Raw genomic sequence first — 22622 nt, forward strand, 5'->3', positions numbered from 1 at the left:
AGCTGGCCCATATTAACGTTGCTTCAGTCGACAATAGATTCGGACAAGTGGCAAAATATAGCAGGAGCATCAAAACAACCATGGCTGTTACGATGATCGCATGGCTGAAATACGACTGTTACAACTGGATGGGAACTGTTTGGATCGGACTTGCTGGTACGATCTGTTGGGAACTCGGCGCTGACGCCCGTGGTTGTACCTGGGTCGCAAGCCCCAAGGGTAGCGTTGGCCTGGCGGCCTGGGGTACAACTGGAAGCATCCGAAGGTCCCGGCAAAGCATGAGTCGACTGGTAACAACGAAACAACTTGTTTATTTTAACATCGCAAAGAGTTGGCGGTCAGGTTTGACCGAAGTAGAGAGACGGGAGAGCACTTCACTCAACAGAAGAAATCGGAGCCCTCCTTTTGGCGTCCGGGGGCAGCTGTTTTTATACTCTCGCAGTTGAGGGCAAGAAGGAACCCCTCAAAAGACGAGCACGTGAATGTACAATGGGCTAATGGTGACGCACACTGTCGTAGCGATGCCGTAGCACCATGTCGAGCACGATCTCGTAGCACCCTGTCGTGGCGCTGCCGGTCGGACACAATGACTGTAATGAGAAGATGGTCCCTGCTTTGGCATCGCCTGTTTCGGGCATAATGACTGGAACGAGATCCCTGCTTTGGCATCGCCTGTTTCGGGCCCAATAACTGGAATGAGATCCCTGCTTTGGCATCGCCTGTTTCGGGCACAATGACTGGAACGAGATCCCTGCTTTGGCATCGCCTGTTTCGGGCCCAATAACTGGAATGAGACCCCTGCTTTGGCATCGCCTGTTTCGGGCACAATGACTGGAATGCGAGGATGATCCCTAGGCGGTCGCATCGCCGCAGTCGCGCCTGGAAACACCTGGCGATGAGTGTTGCGGCGACGACGATCGGGCCAAAATGTCCGCCGCCCCGCCGCAGTCGCGCCGGCAAAACCACGTGTCGCAGGCGAAACGCAACAGACCGCCCCGCCGGGGGAAGGAGATCCCGATGGACAGGGGACTGCATCCGCTGTCCGGAGGGATGTCGCTCGATGATGCTCATAATCGAAGTCGGGCGTCCCTCGACGTTTCTTGAGCGCAGCGCACAGAGAAGGCCTCGTTCTCTTGTTCAGGTTCGCACGGGACACTGCAAAGTGACTTCGGGAGAGTTCACATTTTTGTTCTTGTTCCCGGCAAGCGTTAGAACTACGCTGAAACTCAACCGCTCAGTCAGCAAGCACGGCACAACCCTCACTAAGCCCTGCCAGGCTCTTTCCCCTTTTTATACCACTGCCTAGTTCCTTACAGTAGTCTAGCATCACTCAGAACGCGTCCACAAATTGAAAACTTGCACTAGAAAGCATATCATCACTTTGAAACACTAAACAAAAGCAATATGTTAAAAAAAAATCCTGCCTCAGGAAAAAAAACATCAGTAACAAACAATTTTGAGGCTGATTCCTACGTTAGGGGCTTCGACTTAAGCCATCGGCGTTACCGTTGAGACTCCCCTTTTTGTAACGCACCTCAAAGGAATATTGTTGTAAAGCGAGGCTCCAGCGCAGGAGGCGGCCATTTTTGGGAGAGATGGTCTGCAGCCATTGGAGAGGGCAGTGATCCGTCTCAATGATAAACCTCGAGCCGGCTAGATAGCATGACAATTTCTGAACGGCCCACACGAGACACGCACACTCTTTCTCGGTGGCGCTATACGCCTGCTCACGACTGGTCAGCTTACGACTAGCATACAGGACGGGGTGTTCTACTTCTCCATTTTCCCGTTGGCACAGTACAACGCCCATGCCTCGCTCACTAGCATCGCACTGAACAATGAACCCTTTTGTATAGTCTGGCGATCGTAGCACAGGCTGGCTTGTTAGGGCACTCTTTAGGGCGCTAAAAGCTCTTTCCTTGGTCTCGTCCCAGACGACTGTTTGAGGCTCTGTCTTTCTTAGAGCATCCGTCAGGGGAGCCGCGATATCAGAGTACCTAGGGATGTACCTCTGATAGTAGCCGGCGACACCCAAGAACGACCGAATATCGGTCTTTGTGCGCGGTTGCGGAAAGTCTCGCACAGCGGCCACTTTTATTTCAGAGGGGCGGCGACGACCCTGACCAATCACGTGACCGAGGTAGACAACCTCGGCCTGTGCTAACTGGCACTTAGGAGCCTTGACTGTCAAGCCTGCTTCGCGCAGGCGGGTTAGCACTGCCCGCAAGTGTGCCATATGCTCAGACCAGGATGCGGAGAATATCGCTACGTCGTCTAGATACGGTAAAGCGAATTCTTGCTGTCCCCGCAACACTTTATCCATGAGACTCGAAAAACAGTATGGCGCGTTCTTCAAACCAAAACTCAACACTTTAGGACGGAATGTTCCCATTGGTGAAATGAACGCCGCATACCTACTAGCCTCTTCTGTAAGTGGAACCTGCCAATAACCCCTGACAAGATCTAGGGTGGAAATAAACTGAGCGCTACTAACTTTCTCAAGGCGCTCCTCGATGTTAGGGATCGGATAAATTTGATCCTTAGTGATGGAATTAAGCCTGCGGTAGTCGACGCAAGGACGAGGTTCCTTGCCCGGTACCTCAACTAAAATCAAAGGGGAGGTATAATCACTCTCACCTGCCTCAATAACACCGAGCTGTAGCATTTTCTTTACCTCAGCCTCCATAATATCGCTCTGGCGGGGTGACACCCGATACGCCTTGGATCGTACTGGCTCTGTGGAGGTAAGTTCTATATCATGAGTAAGTACAGAAGTCCTACCAGGCCTCTCAGAGAACAGACCTTGAAACTCTTGTAATAGCTGGTGTAGTTCGGTTTTCTGCTCAGGCGACAGCGGTGCTTTACTGATAAGGTCACTAATGACTTGACCGGTGTCTTCCCTGTTCGTCACTGAGCCTAGTCCTGGAAGCTCGACCGGAAGCTCTTCAGGAACGTTTACCATCATGCACACCACTGCTTCCCTTTGTCTATAAGGTTTGAGCAGATTACAGTGGTAAACTTGCTGTGCTTTCCGCTTTCCTGGCAGACTTACCACGTAGTTAACGTCCGACAGTTTCTGAACAATTCGCGCTGGGCCCTCCCACTGCACGTCTAGTTTGTTGTTTAGCGATGTGCGCAATATCATGACCTCATCGCCAACCTCAAAACGACGGGCCCTGGCTGTCCGATCATAATAAACCTTGGCCCTCTGCTGGGCCTTTGTCATTGCTTCACCTGACAACTCCTGTGCCCTTCTTAAGCGTTCGAGGAGCTTAAGCACGTACTCCACCACGACTGGGTCGTCGCCCCTACCTTCCCATGATTCTCGAAGCATGCGAAGCGGAGATCGAAGCGAGCGACCGTACACCAGTTCAGCTGGCGAAAACCCCGTAGCCGCATGCGGCGCGGTCCTTAAAGCAAACATCACCCCAGGCAGACACAGCTCCCAGTCAGTTCGATGTTCAAAACACAACGCTCTCAACACGCGCTTCATGACGGAGTGGAGCTTCTCAACGGAATTCGACTGTGGGTGGTACACTGAGCTGTGTAACAGCTTTACCCCACACCTTTCGAGAAAAGTTGTCGTCAAAGCGCTAGTAAACACTGTGCCCTGATCTGATTGGATTTCCGCAGGAAAACCAACTCGCGCAAATATGGACAGTAGTGCATTGACTATCTCAACTGAGCTGAGTTCTTTAAGCGGCACTGCTTCAGGGAACTTTGTCGCCGGGCAGATCACAGTCAAAATGTGTCTGTACCCCGTGGCTGTTACCGGCAGAGGTCCCACAGTATCAATAACGAGCCGTCTAAAAGGCTCCGTAATGATAGGTACCAATTTCAACGGCGCCCTCGATTTGTCCCCTGGTTTGCCCACCCGCTGACAAGTGTCACATGTCCTCACGAAATGGTCTGCGTCCCGAAAACACCCTGGCCAATAGTACTCTTGCAAGAGACGGTCCTTAGTTTTCTTAACTCCTAGGTGTCCGGACCACGAACCCCCGTGTGACAAGCGCAACAGATCCTGACGATAGCATTGAGGCACGACCAGCTGATCGAACTCCACTCCTCTTCGGTCTAGATACTTCCGGTACAGGACTCCACCTCTTTCCACAAAACGCGCAGTTTTCCTGGCGATACCTTCTTTGACATTGCAGCGCACGTTTTCCAGGCTGCCATCCTTTTTTTGCTCGGCTATCAAAGCCGACCGGCTGACTTTTAGCAACCTATCAAGTCCGTCTGACGTAGGCGCGATGAGCAAATCAGTAGATAGCTCTTCTAACTTTCCCGTGTCGGGCATTTCCTCTCCAGTATCTGGCGCCTTCAACGCTACAGGCTCAATTTTATTCAGTTCGGGCGTGCTCTGAATATCGGCTTGCTGCGCCTCTGACCCTTTTTCGTTGTTTGATAACGTCGGCCCCGCAACTACCGCCTTTGCAGCGAGCTCCCGAACCTTCGATCTGGTTAAGGCCTGAACACTAGCTTCACCAAACAAAAGCCCCTTCTCGCGCAGGAGGTGATCGGACCTGTTTGAAAATAGGTACGGGTACTGGGGTGGCAGCATAGATGACACTGCCGCCTCTGTCTCAAGCGCTCCGAAAGGTCCTTCAATAAGCACCTTTGCTACTGGCAGACACACGCTATGAGCTTCCACGGCTTGCTTGATCCATGCGCACTCGCCCGTGAACATATGGGGTTCTACGTAAGACGGGTGAACTACATCCATCGTAGCTGCAGAATCGCGAAGCACTCGGCACTCTTTCCCGTTCACGAGGAGGTCTCGCATGTAAGGCTCGAGAAGCTTCATGTTCTCGTCCGTGCTGCCTATTGAAAAAAACACAACTTTTGGTGTTGTTTCCGGACACTGCGCCGAAAAGTGACCCGGCTTCTGGCACGTATAACACAAGCGCGCTCGCCTCATCTCGAACCGCTTTCTGCGTTTGGCTGCCGCCGTCTCTTTACGTTTGGTCGGACTGCTTTCACTCGCATCCTCACTACGCGTGTCCCCCTTTAATCTCATGGGTGTGAACTTCGGCCTCTCAAACTTCGAGCCAAATTCACCCTTTTGACCGTCCTTAGCTCCGCGAGCTCGACGCGTCACAAACTCCTCGGCTAGCTCAGCGGCTTTAGCCACCGTACAAACGTCTGGCCTATCCAAGACCCAGTATCGCACGTTCTCCGGTAACCGACTATAAAACTGTTCTAGCCCGAAGCACTGCAGAACTTTATCGTGGTCACCAAACGCTTTCTCTTCTTTGAGCCACTCCTGCATGTTCGACATAAGCCTATACGCAAACTCTGTATATGACTCACTTCTGCCTTTCTCATTTTCCCGAAACTTCCGACGGAACGCCTCCGCAGACAGCCGGTACTTTTTTAGCAGACTCGATTTTACTTTGTCGAAATCCTCTGCTTCCTCTCTATCCAAGCGAGCGACTACGTCGGCCGCCTCGCCGGGTAACAAAGTGAGCAAGCGCTGTGGCCACGTTTCCCGAGAGAACCCCTGCTTCTCGCACGTTCGCTCAAAGTTAACCAGGAACAAACCAATGTCCTCTCCAAGCTTAAACGGCCGCATTAGGTCAGTCATTTTGAACAATACGCGTTCTCCTGCACCGTGTGCCTGACTTCCATTACGAGCGCGTTCCATCTCTATCTCGAGACGCTTCATTTCCAAAGCGTGTTGATGGTCACGCTCTTCTTTTTCTTTCTCTTTTTGTTCTTTAAGTTCGCGCTCCTGTCTTTTTGCAGTCTCCCTCTCTTCAATAGTCTCAAGGCATTCCGACAGCTCGTCATCCTCAGCCTCTAACTCAAGAATAGCCTTTAGCAGTTCAGGTTTTCTTAGTTTGTCTGAGACATCCAGACCCAACTCCCTTGCAAGCTCCAACAATTTCGGTTTGCGCAACGACTTCAAATCCATGGCTGCTCTGAATGCTGCTTTCTCTACTGCTTACTATTGTCTTGCCGCAACTAACCCGGCAGCAACGACAACCACAATTACCAGCTCTGTTTCTAACACTAACAAAAGCCTGGCAAAGCTCAGAAGAAGAAAGTCCCGCACTCACCAAACCTCGCAGGCAGGAATTCCGCGCAGTCGTTCCGCTGCAGGCAACCAGTCGTCACACAGGGCTCGTTGCACTGCTCCCGGATCGTCGTTGAGCTGCTCAGCATACAGTCAACTGCATCTCTTCGCTGCTGGCCTCCGTTGTCGCGATCTCGCCGCTGGCAGACAGTTGTTTGAAGTCGTAGGCGATCTCACCGCTGGCAACCAGATGTTTGGATCGGACTTGCTGGTACGATCTGTTGGGAACTCGGCGCTGACGCCCGTGGTTGTACCTGGGTCGCAAGCCCCAAGGGTAGCGTTGGCCTGGCGGCCTGGGGTACAACTGGAAGCATCCGAAGGTCCCGGCAAAGCATGAGTCGACTGGTAACAACGAAACAACTTGTTTATTTTAACATCGCAAAGAGTTGGCGGTCAGGTTTGACCGAAGTAGAGAGACGGGAGAGCACTTCACTCAACAGAAGAAATCGGAGCCCTCCTTTTGGCGTCCGGGGGCAGCTGTTTTTATACTCTCGCAGTTGAGGGCAAGAAGGAACCCCTCAAAAGACGAGCACGTGAATGTACAATGGGCTAATGGTGACGCACACTGTCGTAGCGATGCCGTAGCACCATGTCGAGCACGATCTCGTAGCACCCTGTCGTGGCGCTGCCGGTCGGACACAATGACTGTAATGAGAAGATGGTCCCTGCTTTGGCATCGCCTGTTTCGGGCATAATGACTGGAACGAGATCCCTGCTTTGGCATCGCCTGTTTCGGGCCCAATAACTGGAATGAGATCCCTGCTTTGGCATCGCCTGTTTCGGGCACAATGACTGGAACGAGATCCCTGCTTTGGCATCGCCTGTTTCGGGCCCAATAACTGGAATGAGACCCCTGCTTTGGCATCGCCTGTTTCGGGCACAATGACTGGAATGCGAGGATGATCCCTAGGCGGTCGCATCGCCGCAGTCGCGCCTGGAAACACCTGGCGATGAGTGTTGCGGCGACGACGATCGGGCCAAAATGTCCGCCGCCCCGCCGCAGTCGCGCCGGCAAAACCACGTGTCGCAGGCGAAACGCAACAGAACTAAAGTTGATCATTTGTAAACGTACCATAATGCTATAAAAGTGGTTCAATTAGCCAGCCTCGAGAATAGGGCCCGTCAGTAATATAACTGGTAGCGTCCTAATAGTCTGTTTCTTGCTTACGGAGAGCGCTCACCTTATTAATAATGACACCACTTGAACTAACTTTCAGTCAAGCCAGCCACCACTTCCAACGTTCCCGTGACGACGTGTTTTACCTCTCAGATATGTGCAGTTTTGTTCAAGGGAAGAAATGAGTGTTAGAGGTCCCTTGAAGTTTTAAAGGTCAAATGAAGCTTTACTTGTAGTTACATGGCGTGACAGATTATGTTGCACGTGAAACAACAACAAAAAGAAAACAAGATTGTGTTTTTAAAACTATTCAAGATGTTCCAGTAATACGGCGAAAGATGGATTTCCTAATTTGATGAAATTTTTCTCTGTGAACTGCAATATTGAGTTAAAATACTGCGAGTTTTTCTAATTTCTCCTAGGAAAACACTCCTTCATTTGAAGCAATACTAACACTCCGAGTAAAACAAATTGTGTGAATAAAAATAGTCATTTATATGTCTTAACCACCTGGGGGTTCCTTAACGTGCAGCTAAATCTTAAGTATGGCGCCCCCCTCGAAATGTCGCCACCGCTGATGGGTATCGCACCCGCAACCGCGTGCTCTGCAACAGGGGTGAGGGATCTATTTGGATGGAATTGGAAGAATTGGCTGATTCGCTGCACCGGGCAATTTTCACCGTTTTCAGTGAGCTTTAGAGAGGAGGATAAAACTTCTGCTTTGACGCTTATACGGTTGCTAGCTCCTGCCGCAAGATACCCGAGCAATAAAACCAAAAAACAACAAACAAGTTTGAACCGAAGCGTATATAAAAGCAGAAGTTTATACGACCGCGCGCCAGCGACGCCCTTGTCACGTTTTTTCTCGCGTACGTAAACATGCAACTGGTACGCTGAGGTATTTTTTCAGTGTTTAGTGAGAGATGAACGCAAGGACAGCTTTTGGTCAAGTCGCAGGCGCATACCTCTGCAACGACCGGTCGCGATGGCTGGCCCGGCCACAACGCCACACCGGGATGCGCCCATGATATATCCCGCCAATATTCCTGTCAAACGTCGCCGCTATATATATATATATATATATATATATATATATATATATATATATATATATATATATATATATATATATATATATATATATATATATACGGTTGTGGCGCTGCTGCTTTGACGCTGCGGCTTTTATTGCCACAGCGAGTAAGCGAAAAAGGATGGGACGTTGTCAACACCCTTATACGATGGCCTGCCGCATTGACGACCATTTGTCGTCCGGGAGGACGCGATGCTGGCGTGTTTGATACCGTTTCGTTGTCCCTTATATATACCCTTTGTCTTTTTCAGTTTCACGCTCGAGTTATACTTGCGAATCCGGAAGATTTGTTAGGATAAGTGGGGGATACTGCACTGAACATCTGTTAATTACAGCACGTCGTCAAATTCTGCAACGGCGACATTTCAAGCCAATCAGAGAGGCCGCAACGGTCCTCTCGGTCAATGGAGCTGAGGAGCTGGCGGAATTCGACTATATCTATAATATAGCGGTCACGTGGTCTGAAAGGTTGGACCTGAAAAACGGGAAGCACGAATGCTGGAGCTTGTGCCGTCCCTTTCGATCCCCCCCGTTTGCGTCCGCGTTCTCCACAGCTCTCAGGTTCCGCAAACCGCGTAATACGGTTTCAGCCCCTTTCGCTCAGCTCTGTGATATATCACTATAATTCAACGACACGCTTGCTCTGCACCGGCATGATCCGCGTTATATTGTCTGGAGCCCAGTATACCGGTAAAGAAAGCATCTGCGTCCCTCAATCATGTTTACATGTTTTGCAATCATGGCGAACTCGTCATCCGCAGCCTCGCTGCGTTGTCTAATGCTGCGTATACGAAAAGGATCGTACCAGTGCGGGTTTGTTCAGTGGAGTATAGCGCCCGCAGCACAACCTCCGTATACTCTCGACTTCAGAGGTTGTGTAAGCTTGAATAACAAAGGTTATACGGCGCTAAGCAGACGAGGACGACGTGAGACACAAACTACATACACGGGCGCCGTGCATATGCGGGCGCCGTAACTACTTGTTTTTAAGTCGCGAACCAACTAGCTCGGCAACAAGCTTTCGTAAATTGTAGAAGCTCGTCTGTCGTTCTTCCGCACGCAACTGACGTGTTTCGATGCGCGCGTGTGCCACCGCGTTGCACTATAGCATTGCCATTTGTGTGAGCAACAATTGTTCGCTTGCTTATGACCGCGAAGCGGCTCGACGGCATGACATCCGATTTCAATTGTCTTCAGATAAACATACGAGCTCGTTTCTTCCGCAACTTCAGCGACAAACAGCTTGATGTGTGTCCAAAATCGAATGCTTTAGTTGTGGTTGCGACAAACTTTCTAAACAATAACGACAAGTCCTTCAATATGTTTTTTTTTTCATTCCAGACAGTTTGCAATAAATGCAAGTACAAGAAGTTATTTTGCAAGAGGGAGCGCAAAATTGTTGCGGAAAAAAGGAGACCTGTAAAGGAAAGACGCTCACTTGCACCTAAGCTTATTTTCAGAAACGAACCACCAGGAACGTTATTGCACATGCGCTGAAGTCGAGCATGTGAAAACCAAAAATTACAGTTTTCTTATACAAAAAAAAAAAAAAAGTCGCCTAACGAAGGGGCATTTTTCCTGTCCAGGTCCCCCTTTTCCGCAGCAGTTATGCGCTCCCCTCTGCAAAATCATGTCAAACCAACTAGCCGAACAGCTTACTAATCGAAAAGAAATGATATTTCGCAAGTCCGCCCGAATCTCATCAATTATCAGTTAGCAATGTAGAGAGGGTGCGCCCTTTTATGAACGTGCGTATTTGCCACGCTAATTCGTGACATTTTCGCCTCGTTCCAACAGTGTTTTGGTCAGGATTAAACCACTGCCATAACCCAGTCGGAAAGCGACGAATAAGGGCCGTAAACGCGCGTGTTATCGGAAGGACGCACCCTCTTAGACGTTGCTAACGTCACGGTGTTAAAATTGTCGCAGCGTTTACATATATATATATATATATATATAGTTACGCTGGTGTATTGCGATGAAGTTCGACAGATGGCACCGCGGCGAGCAATGTCAAGAATTCCTGGTTGTACTGCTATCTACAGATCGATCTTATCACGTTCAGGGAGCATGCGAATCAGCCCTGCCAACGTTACGATGGAAGAAGTCTTCGCGTCTTCCCACTGTATGGGGTTTCTGGACAACCTTAAAAGGAAGTCCTAAGAGAATGCCATTTCCGATTTGTTTTCTTTCTTTGGGGGGAGGGGGCAAATTATTGAAGCCCAATATTTGGTTTCTGGACAGCCTTAAAGGGAATGCCTAGGAGAATGTCATCGTTGTTTTTGTTGTTTTTTCGCAAATTTGTGAGGCTATAGGTTAAGCATAACGCTCCAACCGTAATGTTTGTTTTTAATGCGACGCATTTTCCTTCGAGTCCAGCCACTTCTTGGCGGGCGAGCCTATGTCACCATTTTCGTGGGCCCGTCATGGTGGTAGTGCAGTCTAAAATTATGTGCGAGAGGGGCGACTGAGTATGGGGCCACTGGGTGACTGCCACCTGGGTTTCTCTTTTCCTTTTTTTTTTTGCTTTCTATCCTCACTTTGCTATCAGAAACATTGTCTTATGTTTTATGAGCACTGCAGCTTATAACCTCTACAGAACCGTTCGTTGCACAGTGACGTTATTCATACAACCGTTCTCTGCGAATCAGAAACGCTTCGCATTACTGGATGTCAACTATACATCAGTCTACAATTTACTTTTATTATCCTGTTCTTTTCTGGCTGTTCACAACGAGGGTTAAGTTGGTTCGTCACAGTAAAAACGGAAGAGAAAAAAAAAATGTTGCACACTTCTTATTACAGTTGGCATTCCGTACGCTATGCATCACTACTACCGGCATCCCTTCCTACTGCGGTGGCGTATTAAAGCTCGTTGGGACATCGGTCTGTTCTTTAAATAAACGCAGCGTATCTCAAGCAAACAAACACTGTCAGGCGTGCTTACGCATACTATACGCAAGTCTGTTCATTGAAAGGGTAAGTCCGTAAAAAGCAAAACATGCTTTCCTTTATCACCAAACATCGCCACTAGTAAACGCTCTTCTGCTTTTCTCGCAGAGAACGTACACACTCCTCCCTACCCCCCCCCCCTTCCCCAAGCCCTTGAGTGCTCTAAGATTAGGGATGCACTAAAGGTCAACAACTATATCAGTCTGCATTGTAAGCTTAGCGTATCTCAAAAGACTTGCAACGTTTGTTTTAGCCCAAGTGATGACTTAAATGGAGATAAAGTAGCAACGGCAGCCACATGTGATTGTGTGGCATTTACACAGCACAACTTAACATGGGTCTTAAAATTTGAGATTGGCAGGAAAATAGCCCGTACGCCGTTGCTAGGTTTGAGCCGTCTGTAGCTGACCCACCCTTATCCTCCTCCAACGTTCCAGCAGGGAGACTTTTCACGTCATGTTGCCTTGTCGAAACGTTATTCTCAGAAATCTTTTTCCATAAACAATGTCTCGTTTCTTTCGACCTTTTTTTTTTTTTGTCCTTAGTAGAATGTCAGACGAATGTCTGCAGATATATCGCGCCGTTCGTTCTCTGTTGTTCGCTTCATGTCTCCACCTTCCTGCGACTGCTTCGTGTCCCTTGGGTTTATGAGAGCTCTTGCTAAATACTCGAGGCCTTGCGGTCTCGTGCAGTGCGTGAAGGTACATAAAAAAAAAAAAGCTCGAAACCTTGTTGTATCACGTGGTGTACAATTTGGCAAGCATGAGCCACGGTGCAATTTACGCGCCCTCATAACACAATTCTGTTTCTTCCGGCACAGGTGTTCATAGTGTTCCTGAACACGGCGACCATCGTCAACGTCTTCGTTTTGGTCGCCCTCATGCTGACCGGCTTCTTCAAGATGAACGCCGACAACTGGACAGCGGGTGCGGGTTTCTTTCCCAACGGCATCGTCGGGGTGAGTTTATCTACGCTGGAAGCACCGATGCCACATGCCACAAGTTAGAGGGGTAACGGTAAACTTCTTTTCGTGAAAAGAGATGGTATAGGTTTCCGCATAGAGGGTGTGAACCACGTGTTGAACGGCTAACAACAATCTGATCAGTGGAATATTACATTGGCGCAGGCTTTCTTTTTAATTCTCGAAGTCAATTTTTTTTTATTGAAGTGGCTTTTAACTTTATTACGTTGTCGGGAATACTTTCTTTAAACATCAAGCAGCACAGGGCTGATCTGATGCCCACCCTACTACGCCCTTTCTGTGTAGACAAATAGACAATTTATCTTCTTTTTTTTTCATATTCCGTCGCCGTTTTGCATCGGCTAATCTCCCGTAATGTGAGTATTAGCCATCAGCAGAGATAAAAAAAAGGATATTGATACTTCCTACTATTAGTGCTTTTATTTTAGCATGCAATTTCACCTTTATACACCACTTACTCAAAGCAGACCTGAAAATTTATGTCTCATTATAACTTGAAAAAATTGACAGTCACTTAATTATCCTTACGTGATTTGAATTCGAAAGCATAATGACCCTAATGAATTGGTTACAACCATGATAAGTGAGGTTATATGTCGTCATGTGTCCTTCACAACTCTAGCTCAATCTACCTAATCCCACCTTGCTCTAATTTGTACCAACCTTGATTCACCTTCGTTCACTCTACTCCACCTTAATTCGGTCGCCTTACTCTAACTTTAATGCACCTTAATGTCCCATAATTACTACAAATTAATGTTGTCATACCATTTGCTATCTTCGGTATTACTACTTACGTCATACAAGATGCTGATGACTTCACATTGATTTTTGGTTCCACTCGTTGCGGACGACGCCGGCTTCTAACGCGAGAGCGTTAAGAGCCCGGTGTCGCCGAAAATCCGGTGTCGGCGTCGTAGCCGGCGTTGGAGTCCTGTGAGCGGGAATCGCCGTATATAATCGCGTATATGTGTACGCAACGCCTTCTTACACGTCATGCGCTATATGCGGCTTATATTGCCACACCGTTCTATCACTAAAATTGCTCGTACCTTGTCTTACGTTCTTGACAAATCATAAGAAGCCAACAAACACTGACACCAAGGACAACATAGGGGAAATTACTTGTGCTTAATAAGTGAAATAAAGAAACGATAAATAAATGGCAATTAAAGTGGATGAAAAAACAACTTGCCGCAGGTGGGGACCGAACCCACCCCTAACCTTCGCATTAACCCCCTTTATTCTTGACAAAGTTATTTCCTCGGAAGATTGAGACTGACAGGTCACAAACAAATGTCATGAAACAAAACACCGACAGCGGGTGCCTTTTATGTTAAATTCTCTCAGACTTAAGTATTCGAAGTGCGGAACAATAACAGAAACCCGGAAATGGTCTCTTTTTTTTTTGGCATGGCTGTGAACTACCTCCGGGATCGACCCACGCATGTGGCCGAGTTCCTGCCAGAAAGCTCGGCTTCGTACATAGCGTTCGCCGCCAGCGTTTCCCGGCAAACGTTGCCGTCGCATAAGCTGCAGTTGCCGGGAAGCGCGAGAAGCAACCGGGGATCTTTAAATGCTATCGCGTTCCACTCTTAAACGCGAAGCTTAAGCGTCCTCCAAATGTTTCTCCCTCGTAGGACATACAATGCTTTTTCAGCAAAGCCACATGGTCCACGGACAACAGCGACAATGACGACGATGAGGACAACAAGAACAGCAACAACAACAACAACTGGGAGACAAGGAAGCGAGATGAGGAGGAAGAAGAACTATTGATGACCTCTTCTTTCGAAATTTTTCATTAAGGTTCCTTTAGGACTCCGCTAATTATTTTCCTAACTCAACCCATTCTTTACCATTCTTGATCATTCTTGTAGTGGGTGTGAGTTACTTGTAGAATAAAAATGCGATGTCGGCGTGGCCGCCATGGACGCAGACGCGGAGACAAAGGAAGAATGGCTCGCCGAGGCGGCGGCCGCGAATAATACTACGGGACGCAACTGGGCACGGAGGCGAAGAGCTCCTTGATTGGCGAGCCGGCCGATTTTATAGACTCGGCCGGTCAAGTGACCAATTACAGCGGTGCCCTCTGAGTGCTGGTAAAGCTGGTTCCGAAATCGGACTAAAACAACCACAAAAAATATAAAGAAAGCAACCAACCGACGCCGTCTCAGTTGCATCAAACTGGACTCACCCTCGCACTGTTCATATGCGGGGTATAGTCATCGCATCCCGCCCTGGGGAAGAATCAGGAACCCGATATCAAGGAAAAGTTGGCCAACCTCGCGTACGTCGGCGTCGTCGAGGACCTCACCCTTTTCGCGCCCGTCGACGTGCGTTAGGTCTATTACGAGAAGGGAGTCAGCGTCGCAATGAGCAATACGCTGAGCTTTCCCGAACGCGTCGCGTCAGCCGGAGGAAGTCGGCTTCAACGCGTTGCCGGACAATTACCGCACCGTGCTGCTGGTCAACCCGCAGGCACCGAGCAGGTCTCAGCCGAGCCAGCGCAGCAGCTACCGCCAGTGCCTCGACGTCAACGTGCCTGCCGTACGATGAATCTCCTTGACGGAGTGATCGTCGCGGTCAACTTGCGACACGATACCGCACCGTTTGACGTTTCTCGTGTACTCGCAGATATTCTTACTGGAAGGATTGTTGAGAGCGAAGTAAAAACGAAGACCGAGGTGAAACGAGTAGAAAAAGAAACACGCTCCACTACGCTCTATTAGACCCTTTCTCTGTTGATATGATATATTAGAAAAAAAAAAAGTTATTCAGCCGTAGGCACGCGTAAAACAGCGGTACATGCTGGCGCATACAAGAATTTCAGCGTATTGCGCAAGCAATGCAACAAACTTGATGTGAAAGAAATAACAGTGCATTTTTTTCTGCATATTGTTTGCCTTATGGCACATCCCTGCAGGTTTGCTTGGCGCGCGGCGTGCTGTTGGCGAGTGGCGCCCTGCTGCCGATGCGTTTCGGCGAAAGTACGATTCATACGCAGCAGTCAACGCTGTGCAGGCTACGCAAGAAGTTCGGTCAAGAAAAGTTACCACTCCGCGCGTTCCGTCCACGCTTCGCTGCGCGCCAACAGCGTTCGCTCGCGCAAGAATGCACGCGAGGCTCCTCGCGACGGGTCACAAATGAAAAACACGAAGACGAGAACGAAAATTAGAAAAAGGATCTATAACAAAGCTTCATCAGCCATACACCACAGTGTGTCTGTTTATAAGGATTAAAACTTGTTTAATTCAATTGTTAGTTTCACGCAGTTCCGGTAAAAAAAAATATCGAACTATATCCAAGTGCGAACGAATCCATTGCAAGAATTTCTAGAGCCTCCACAGCGTTGGCTTCTATGTATGCAACGGAGCATCGTGTCTTGGGCTGTGACGTGCTCAGCTTCAGCAATGCGAGTGGCCGAGTTCGCAGCACGCGCCGGGAAAGTGCGAAGGCATTCTGCTTCACGCTGGCGTCTCTCTCGCCGGACCAGAGCGAGATTCGCCAGTCGACGTCGTCGCCTTTCTTTAGCAGTTTTGGTGCCATCTCAAGCGAAGCAGTGCGCGGCGCGTAAGCACAGCTGATGCACGTTGAAGCTGCGCTCCGTAGGTGACGAGGCGTCACAGGCTAAACGCATGTGCGGAAACTGCGTCGTCACCTCAGCAGAAGGCCTACGCCACCCACACCAGGCTGCACCGCGTTGGAGCCTCTGCTGCGCTGAGTAAAGCCCCTTTAGCGCTGAGACTACCGAAGCGCTCCCTGTCGGCACTCGTTAGTGTCATAATGTGATGAAGTGCTTCGCTTCACCGCTCCTAGATGAGGGCACCATCCCTGTCAAAAGAGAGCATACGTTACGCGTTCTGGGGCCGACGTCACATCCGTTACAGGAAGTCGATGGTGGACCCCGGCATAAAACTCCTTCGGGTTAAAAAAAAATATGGTGTTGACTGGTGTGGGGACGATCGGCTTCCTTGCGCCCCCTTGTGTTGCTTTCCCCACATGTCCCTAGCCTCTTCTGTAATCCGGCTTCTCTTTGTAGCTAACCACTGGCGGCGATCGGCGTACTTGTGAAATAGTGCGAGAGGTGGCGTGGGTGTTGCGCTGCTAACTCCACTAAACAGCGGGGTTACTCGAGCATAAAAGGGAGTAGCCTCCTCGCCTCTAGCTTGGAGTCGGCGACGTATGCGGTTGTTGTTGCTGCCTCTCGCAGCAACACGTCCCGTAACTTCTGTTTTCTTCGTCAGAGTGAGCGGCACGTTTATACAACTCTAAATCATGTTTAATAACAAGACGCGCCATGGTTTACTTTGCAGAAACGCTCCACCGCACGATGACAAACATGCAGCGAATTTCAGGGACGAACTTATTTCGCCGTCACCTAGAGGACGCGCGCGCTCACTTCTTGCAAGTAAACGTTTGCAATGCGATCCGCCTGGCGCGCAAAGTGACTGAAGCGCTCGCCTGAGCGAGTTTATTCCGCCTTTCAGCGGGGCATACGCTCGCAGTTCGAATGGTTAGGGTACCGAGTTTCTCTACTGGGGGGCCAGGGTTCGAGACGGACCATACATTTATTTCTAGTGGCCACAAGTGACATATGATGTCCGATATTGGCCACGAACGGTCAGAAACTGACAAACCTCATGCGGGGAGATGAACCAAAGAAAGCTATCGCTTTGTGAGGGAGGGATGAGCTGGCGCAGCGAACAAGAGTAACTTTCACTGATACACGCAGACAGAAGCTTTTCAGTGGTCTACTTGACAAAGCCTTTGCTTAGCCCGCGAATATTTATTCTTAATTTAGAGCCATGTGGTCCCACGGGCTGCGCGAGAAGCTCGGCTTTTTCTTGCCAAATGTTGTGCGCGACGTTCAGCGCGACGCCGAAGACCACACACCGACGAACTTGTCACTCCCATACAGGACCAATGGCACTCGTTCGAAACGCCTCGTCTGGAAAAGGTCCCCGACGTGATTTGCTTTCCGCCAAGCCAGCGCCCTCGGTTACCACGCAGACGTCCATGGCCTTTGACCCGAAGAAAAAAACTGCCTAATTTCTCCGCCCTGCACGCACTCAAGTGGCCGAAATTTATTGTTTACGCCGTATTCGCCTTCATGTGTCCCAGGCCGACACGTCGCCAGGGGTAGCCAGCTTCTTTCGTCTCGCGTACGACGCGGGGCAAGCCGAGGCGACGAGACAGCACCGACCGGCCGCTGCTTACGACGGAGGGGTCGACGGCGGCGATGTCCTCTCGCACACGAAGTAGTTGACGCCCAGCGGGTCTCCGAGCTTGTTGTCGGCCACGAAGCGAGCCAGGTTGAACATTCCACGAGCCTCTGGCACGGAGGCGTCCCTCTCGCTGATGCGGTTGGTCCCCTGAGAGTAGACGAGGAGCACGTACCGGTGCAGTCCCGATCCCCTGGGCGGGCTGGGTCCTTCGTACTGGGTGATCGTGTCTCCGGCCTTGACGTCGCAGCTGTTGGGCACGTTCATGACGAGCCAGTGGCGCCAGTGCCGCAGCCGCGGGGACAGCGAGTTCGGCGCATCCGGGTCGATCATCATCACAGTGTAGAAGGCGCTCGCGGGCCCCTGGAACGAGATGCTCTCGGGCGCCTTGCACGTCTGATCGCAGGTGAGCTTGTTCCCCATGCGAACCTCCACGCCCTGCTTGTAGGTGACGGCGACCACCTGCTTGGCGAGCCTGGGGATCACGTCGGGCACGAGCGCCTCCATGGCGCTGAGCGTGGTCGCCGAGGGGGCCTTGGGCGGCACTGACGACGTTGGCGCAGGCGGCGTCTTCGGCCGCTGCTGCGCGGCCTTCTGGGTGGGGCGGGCGGTAGCGGCCATTTTGGCGTCGGGGTCGCGTCGGCGGCTCCCTGGCGAGGTCCCGGCTGCTGACGCTGGCGACGGCTGGTCGATGGGCTGGTTCGGCGGCGCGCGTTCTCGCGGATCTCGCGCCTTCACGAGCGCTGGGCATGTTCTGCGATTTCGTTTTCCTGTGCCGAGTGGCGCACCCCGCTGCCCTATGATTGTGCTTTTGATTTGAAAAAAAAAAAGCGCGTTTTATTTTGTTACAAAAGATAACCACAATGTAGCATTTGTAATTTCAGAGAAAAAAAAATTTCTGAGATATTAGGAAATAGCCATAAAAGAACTGTGTCTTGAAGTTTCTTTTTATCTTCTTTTTCCTCTTCTTGCTCTTCGGCCAAATCGACAGTTCGTTTACTCCTCACTTCGACAGATGTAGAGTACCATCCCCATTACTCTTTCCCAAAACAGGCCCAAATGCGAGCCCTCATAACGAACGCATTAATAATTAATTAATTGATCACTTTGCACACGCCGCCCGACGCGGGGCCAATGCCGCACACAATTTCTGAAATCACCATTTTCTTATTCGTAATTGTGGTGATGGTAAGGGGGCTTTGAATAATACCCTAAAACATATCTAAAGACAACGCACCGAGTGGCGGAAAAAGATTGGTAGGTCTAACTTTACGGGGATATCGAAACGGCCCTTAGTATAAAACACGAGTTGAAGTTCTAGTTGAAATGGCTTTGAGTCGGTATTGTAGTGCTTGAGACATACAAGGGGCCCTCGTAGTAAAAATGTGGAATTCAGTGCGAATCAAACGGTACCGTCAGTGACCGAGTGTAAGCGGGAGGGATTAAAATGGGAAAATTGCAATTGTAGAATGAATTCGGTTGACGTAGCACATGAGTAATGCAGGTATGTAAAAGAGGCTTTCATCCTGACAGTTGACTAAATAAGCCGATGGTGACAACGAGAATGACGACTTAATTTCCTGCATACTATATAGCTATACCTTGAAAGGTGTACACCTTTAGCTTTTCCGGTGCGGCTGCGAAAGCTTGCGAAAAAGCGGACACTTCTGAATCTAATTCGCAATCAGCCAATCATGCGATTTCATGAAACAGGTTGACCACAGTCGTTTTCACGTTGAGAAAAGGACCAAGGTCAGTGGTTTATTAATTTTGCACTTAGTTTCGAAAATTTTGCGACCGCTAAACAATGGAACGACAGTGAAACAGGCGGCGGGAAATTTTCTCCTTTTCTTGCTATAGGTTCTTCGCCAGAACAAGTCCACCCCAATCTTCGTTTTTTTTCGTTGTCGTTGTTGTTGACGCTGTTTCAGCACGTTGTGCTCGGTACGCTCACACCCAGCACATGACGTCACCGCGGTGCACCCTACCTCTAACGTTTCCACGACTCTCTGTAACAGCACTCGGCTCAGTTCGACAACTGCATTGGAAGACGCCCACTGCCACGTAACGTAATTTGTGCGGAGCACGTCTATACTCTTGCACGCTGTCTTCGCAACGAAACGGTTGCACCGGGAGTGTCCGATGGCACACTGATCTCAGTTCTCCATCAACATGAGGCGACAGACAAATCCAATGATCGCCGCGGTGACGACCATCACCCAGGATAACAACGGCGTGTATCCGTCCCCGTATCCATGCTCGGCGAGAAAGTAATTTATCGCTATGGGACTACCCAGGCTGTTTTCTTTGGCAAACTTGCCAATGTTGAAGTTCCTCCTCTTGTCTGACGGTACGACCAGCGTATGAGGCGCCTCGATGGTCCTGTACTGCTTGTACGCCAGGAAGACGTACCGGTGCCGACCCGATCCCATCGGAGGCTTGGGGCGGCGGTACTTGTACAGCTCGTTGCCCTTCTTGTAGTTGACGGGCCCCTTGACGTCTCCCGCCTCCACGTTGATGACGAGCCAGTGGAGGATGGGCCGAAACTTGGGGTCCCGCGCGCTGGGCGCGTCCAGGTCCAGCATGGCGATGGCGTACACCCCGCCGGCGGTTCTCGGGAACTCGACGAACGGCGGTGGGGCGGACGCCTGCTGCGTGCTGAAACGGTTGCCCATGGCTATCTCGCCCGCCTTGAAGCGCGCCTCGAAGATGGCCCTCGGAATGGTCTCGATCAGGTCGGGCGCGATGTTGCTCCTGTCGGCCTTGTCGAGAAGGTCCAGCTGCCTCTTGTCCAGCTCCGTCGCGCGGCACGCAGAGCGCGCGAGTAGCGCCAGGATCGCCGCGACAGCGACCGCCATCCGCGTCGCGCCGGAGGTGCTCCGATTTAGCATATCGCGAGCGTGGCGTACCCGCGGGTGATGAGAACGAGGTAATGCAGAGAAGGCGTCTTACGCGATGTCTTACGGCGGCAGTGTGATTGGGTGCCGCACAGCAGCGCGCAAAAGCGTCATCCGACAAGACTCCGCTGAGGAGAAATTTCTTTCCGGGTCAGGTGTGGAATCGGTCCGACGGAGGTGCGCAGGTACGAGAAGGCCACATTGCCGGCACCGCCGCCGCCGCCGCCGCCGCCGCTTTCACCGTCTTTGCTGTCGCGGCTGCCGCTGGGCAGCGGACGAATGAAACAGGCAGGCGCGCTTCGACCTCGTCGTTTTCTTTGTTTACGACGCCCGAGTGTCCGCAAGCTTCCTTCCTGTGCCGGCGCGCTTGAGGCGCTTGCTCCGGAGTGACTGCGTAACGCATCGGCAGCCGTCGTTCTCAACAAGGAATACGCGGAATGCCAATTTCGCAACGATGTCTGTTTGAGCTTTCGCATCGCCTGCCGAAGGTATGGGCAGCACTGTTACTGCCACGTCCCAGTGACACTGGACGTAGGAGTCGAAAGGGAAAGGCAAGACCTAAGAACACCGCGACGCCGGAAGCGCTGAGTGACACGAAGAAGAGGCGAACGAGCAGATATCGGACGAGGTAAGAGTTCCAGCTTAAACAGGGGGGGGGGGGGGGGGGGGCTGCTGTACGATCTCACAGAGTATGTGCTAGTGATGATAACTGTAGATTTGATAGAACATTGGTATGAAACGTGATTTCGAAACCAAAACCAATTATACAACGGCAATCAGCGTAACGTTCCCTCAGCAGAAACAGTTGAGAAAATTAAACCTATTGTTGTATTGTATTGTATTGTGCAGAATATAAGCAACCCTTATATATAGCTTTCATTGATTACGAGAAAGCGTTTGATTCAGTCGAAACCTCAGCAGTCATGGAGGCATTACGGAATCAGGGTGTAGATGAGCCATATGTAAAAATACTGGAAGATATCTATAGCGGCTCCACAGCCACCGTAGTCCTCCATAAAGCAAGCAACAAAATCCCAATAAAGAAAGGCGTCAGGCAGGGAGATACGATATCTCCAATGCTATTCACAGCGTGTTTACAGGAGGTATTCAGAGACCTGGATTGGGAAGAATTGGGGATAAAAGTTAATGGAGAATACCTTAGTAACTTGCGATTCGCTGATGATATTGCCTTGCTTAGTAACTCAGGGGACCAATTGCAATGCATGCTCACTTACCTGGAGAGGCAAAGCAGAAGGGTGGGTCTGAAAATTAATGTGCAGAAAACTAAAGTAATGTTTAACAGTCTCGGAAGAGAACAACAGTTTACGATAGGTAGTGAGGCACTGGAAGTGGTAAGGGAATACATCTACTCAGGGCAGGTAGTGACTACGGATCCGGATCATGAGACTGAAATAACCAGAAGAATAAGAATGGGCTGGAATGCGTTTGGCAGGCATTCTCAAATCATGAACAGCAGGTTGCCACTATCCCTCAAAAGGAAAGTGTATAACAGCTGTGTGTTACCAGTACTCACATATGGGGCAGAAACCTGGAGGCTTACGAAAAGGGTTCTGCTGAAATTGAGGACGATGCAGCGAGCTATGGAAAGAAGAATGACAGGTGTAACGTTAAGGGATAAGAAAAGAGCAGATTGGGTGAGGGAACAAAGGCGGGTAAATGACATCTTAGTTGCAATCAAGAAAAAGAAATGGGCATGGGCAGGACATGTAATGAGGAGGGAAGATAACCGATGGTCATTAAGGGTTACGGACTGGATCCCAAGGGAAGGGAACCGTAGCAGGGGGCGGCAGAAAGTTAGGTGGGCGGATGATATTAAGAAGTTTGCAGGGACGGCATGGCCACAATTAGTACATGACCGGGGTTGTTGGAGACGTATGGGACAGGCCTTTGCCCTGCAGTGGGCGTAACCAGGCTGATGATGATGATGATGATGATGATGATGATGATGATGATGATGATGATGATGATGATGATGATGATGATGATGATGATGATGATGATGATGATGATGATGATGATGATGAAACCTATAGTTCCTCGCCTAAAGCTTTATAAGGGTCAGCAACGTGTGATTAAGGCATCGTCATCGTGCAGACTTCGCGCCGTTGTCGCCGTCCTTGTCTTCGTCGGGCGAGCTAACAGCTTTTCGTTTCGTACTTCGATTATTCCCTCTAGCGGCCCTCTGTTGCTCTTGCTTTCTTTTACAATACACTCACGCGTAGGAAGTCCCAATGATCCATCGCAGTAAGAGGACTTCCG

At 50.2% G+C, this 22622-nt stretch overlaps 3 protein-coding genes across 3 annotated transcripts in view; 1 reads left to right on the forward strand and 2 right to left on the reverse strand.

Annotated features, from left to right (window-relative positions):
• Positions 1–22622, forward strand: part of LOC142574549 (solute carrier family 7 member 14-like) — a 177876-nt gene that overhangs the window by 34062 nt on the left and 121192 nt on the right. Inside the window, exon 4 of the mRNA XM_075683603.1 lies at positions 12059–12196. Within this exon, the coding sequence (XP_075539718.1) occupies positions 12059–12196 (138 nt within the window). The remainder of the gene's footprint in view (positions 1–12058; positions 12197–22622) is intronic.
• LOC142575749 (protein D3-like) lies at positions 16892–18180 on the reverse strand. The gene has a single exon (XM_075685362.1). The coding sequence runs from the start codon at positions 18064–18066 to the stop codon at positions 17437–17439; it is 630 nt and encodes a 209-aa protein (XP_075541477.1). The 5' UTR covers positions 18067–18180; the 3' UTR covers positions 16892–17436.
• On the reverse strand, positions 19210–20581 carry LOC142575748 (protein D3-like). The gene has a single exon (XM_075685360.1). It carries the CDS (start codon positions 20334–20336, stop codon positions 19602–19604), a length of 735 nt encoding a protein of 244 aa, XP_075541475.1. The 5' UTR covers positions 20337–20581; the 3' UTR covers positions 19210–19601.

This window comes from Dermacentor variabilis, chromosome 3 (genome assembly GCF_050947875.1).
Source record: "Dermacentor variabilis isolate Ectoservices chromosome 3, ASM5094787v1, whole genome shotgun sequence".
Classification (NCBI taxonomy): domain Eukaryota; kingdom Metazoa; phylum Arthropoda; class Arachnida; order Ixodida; family Ixodidae; genus Dermacentor; species Dermacentor variabilis.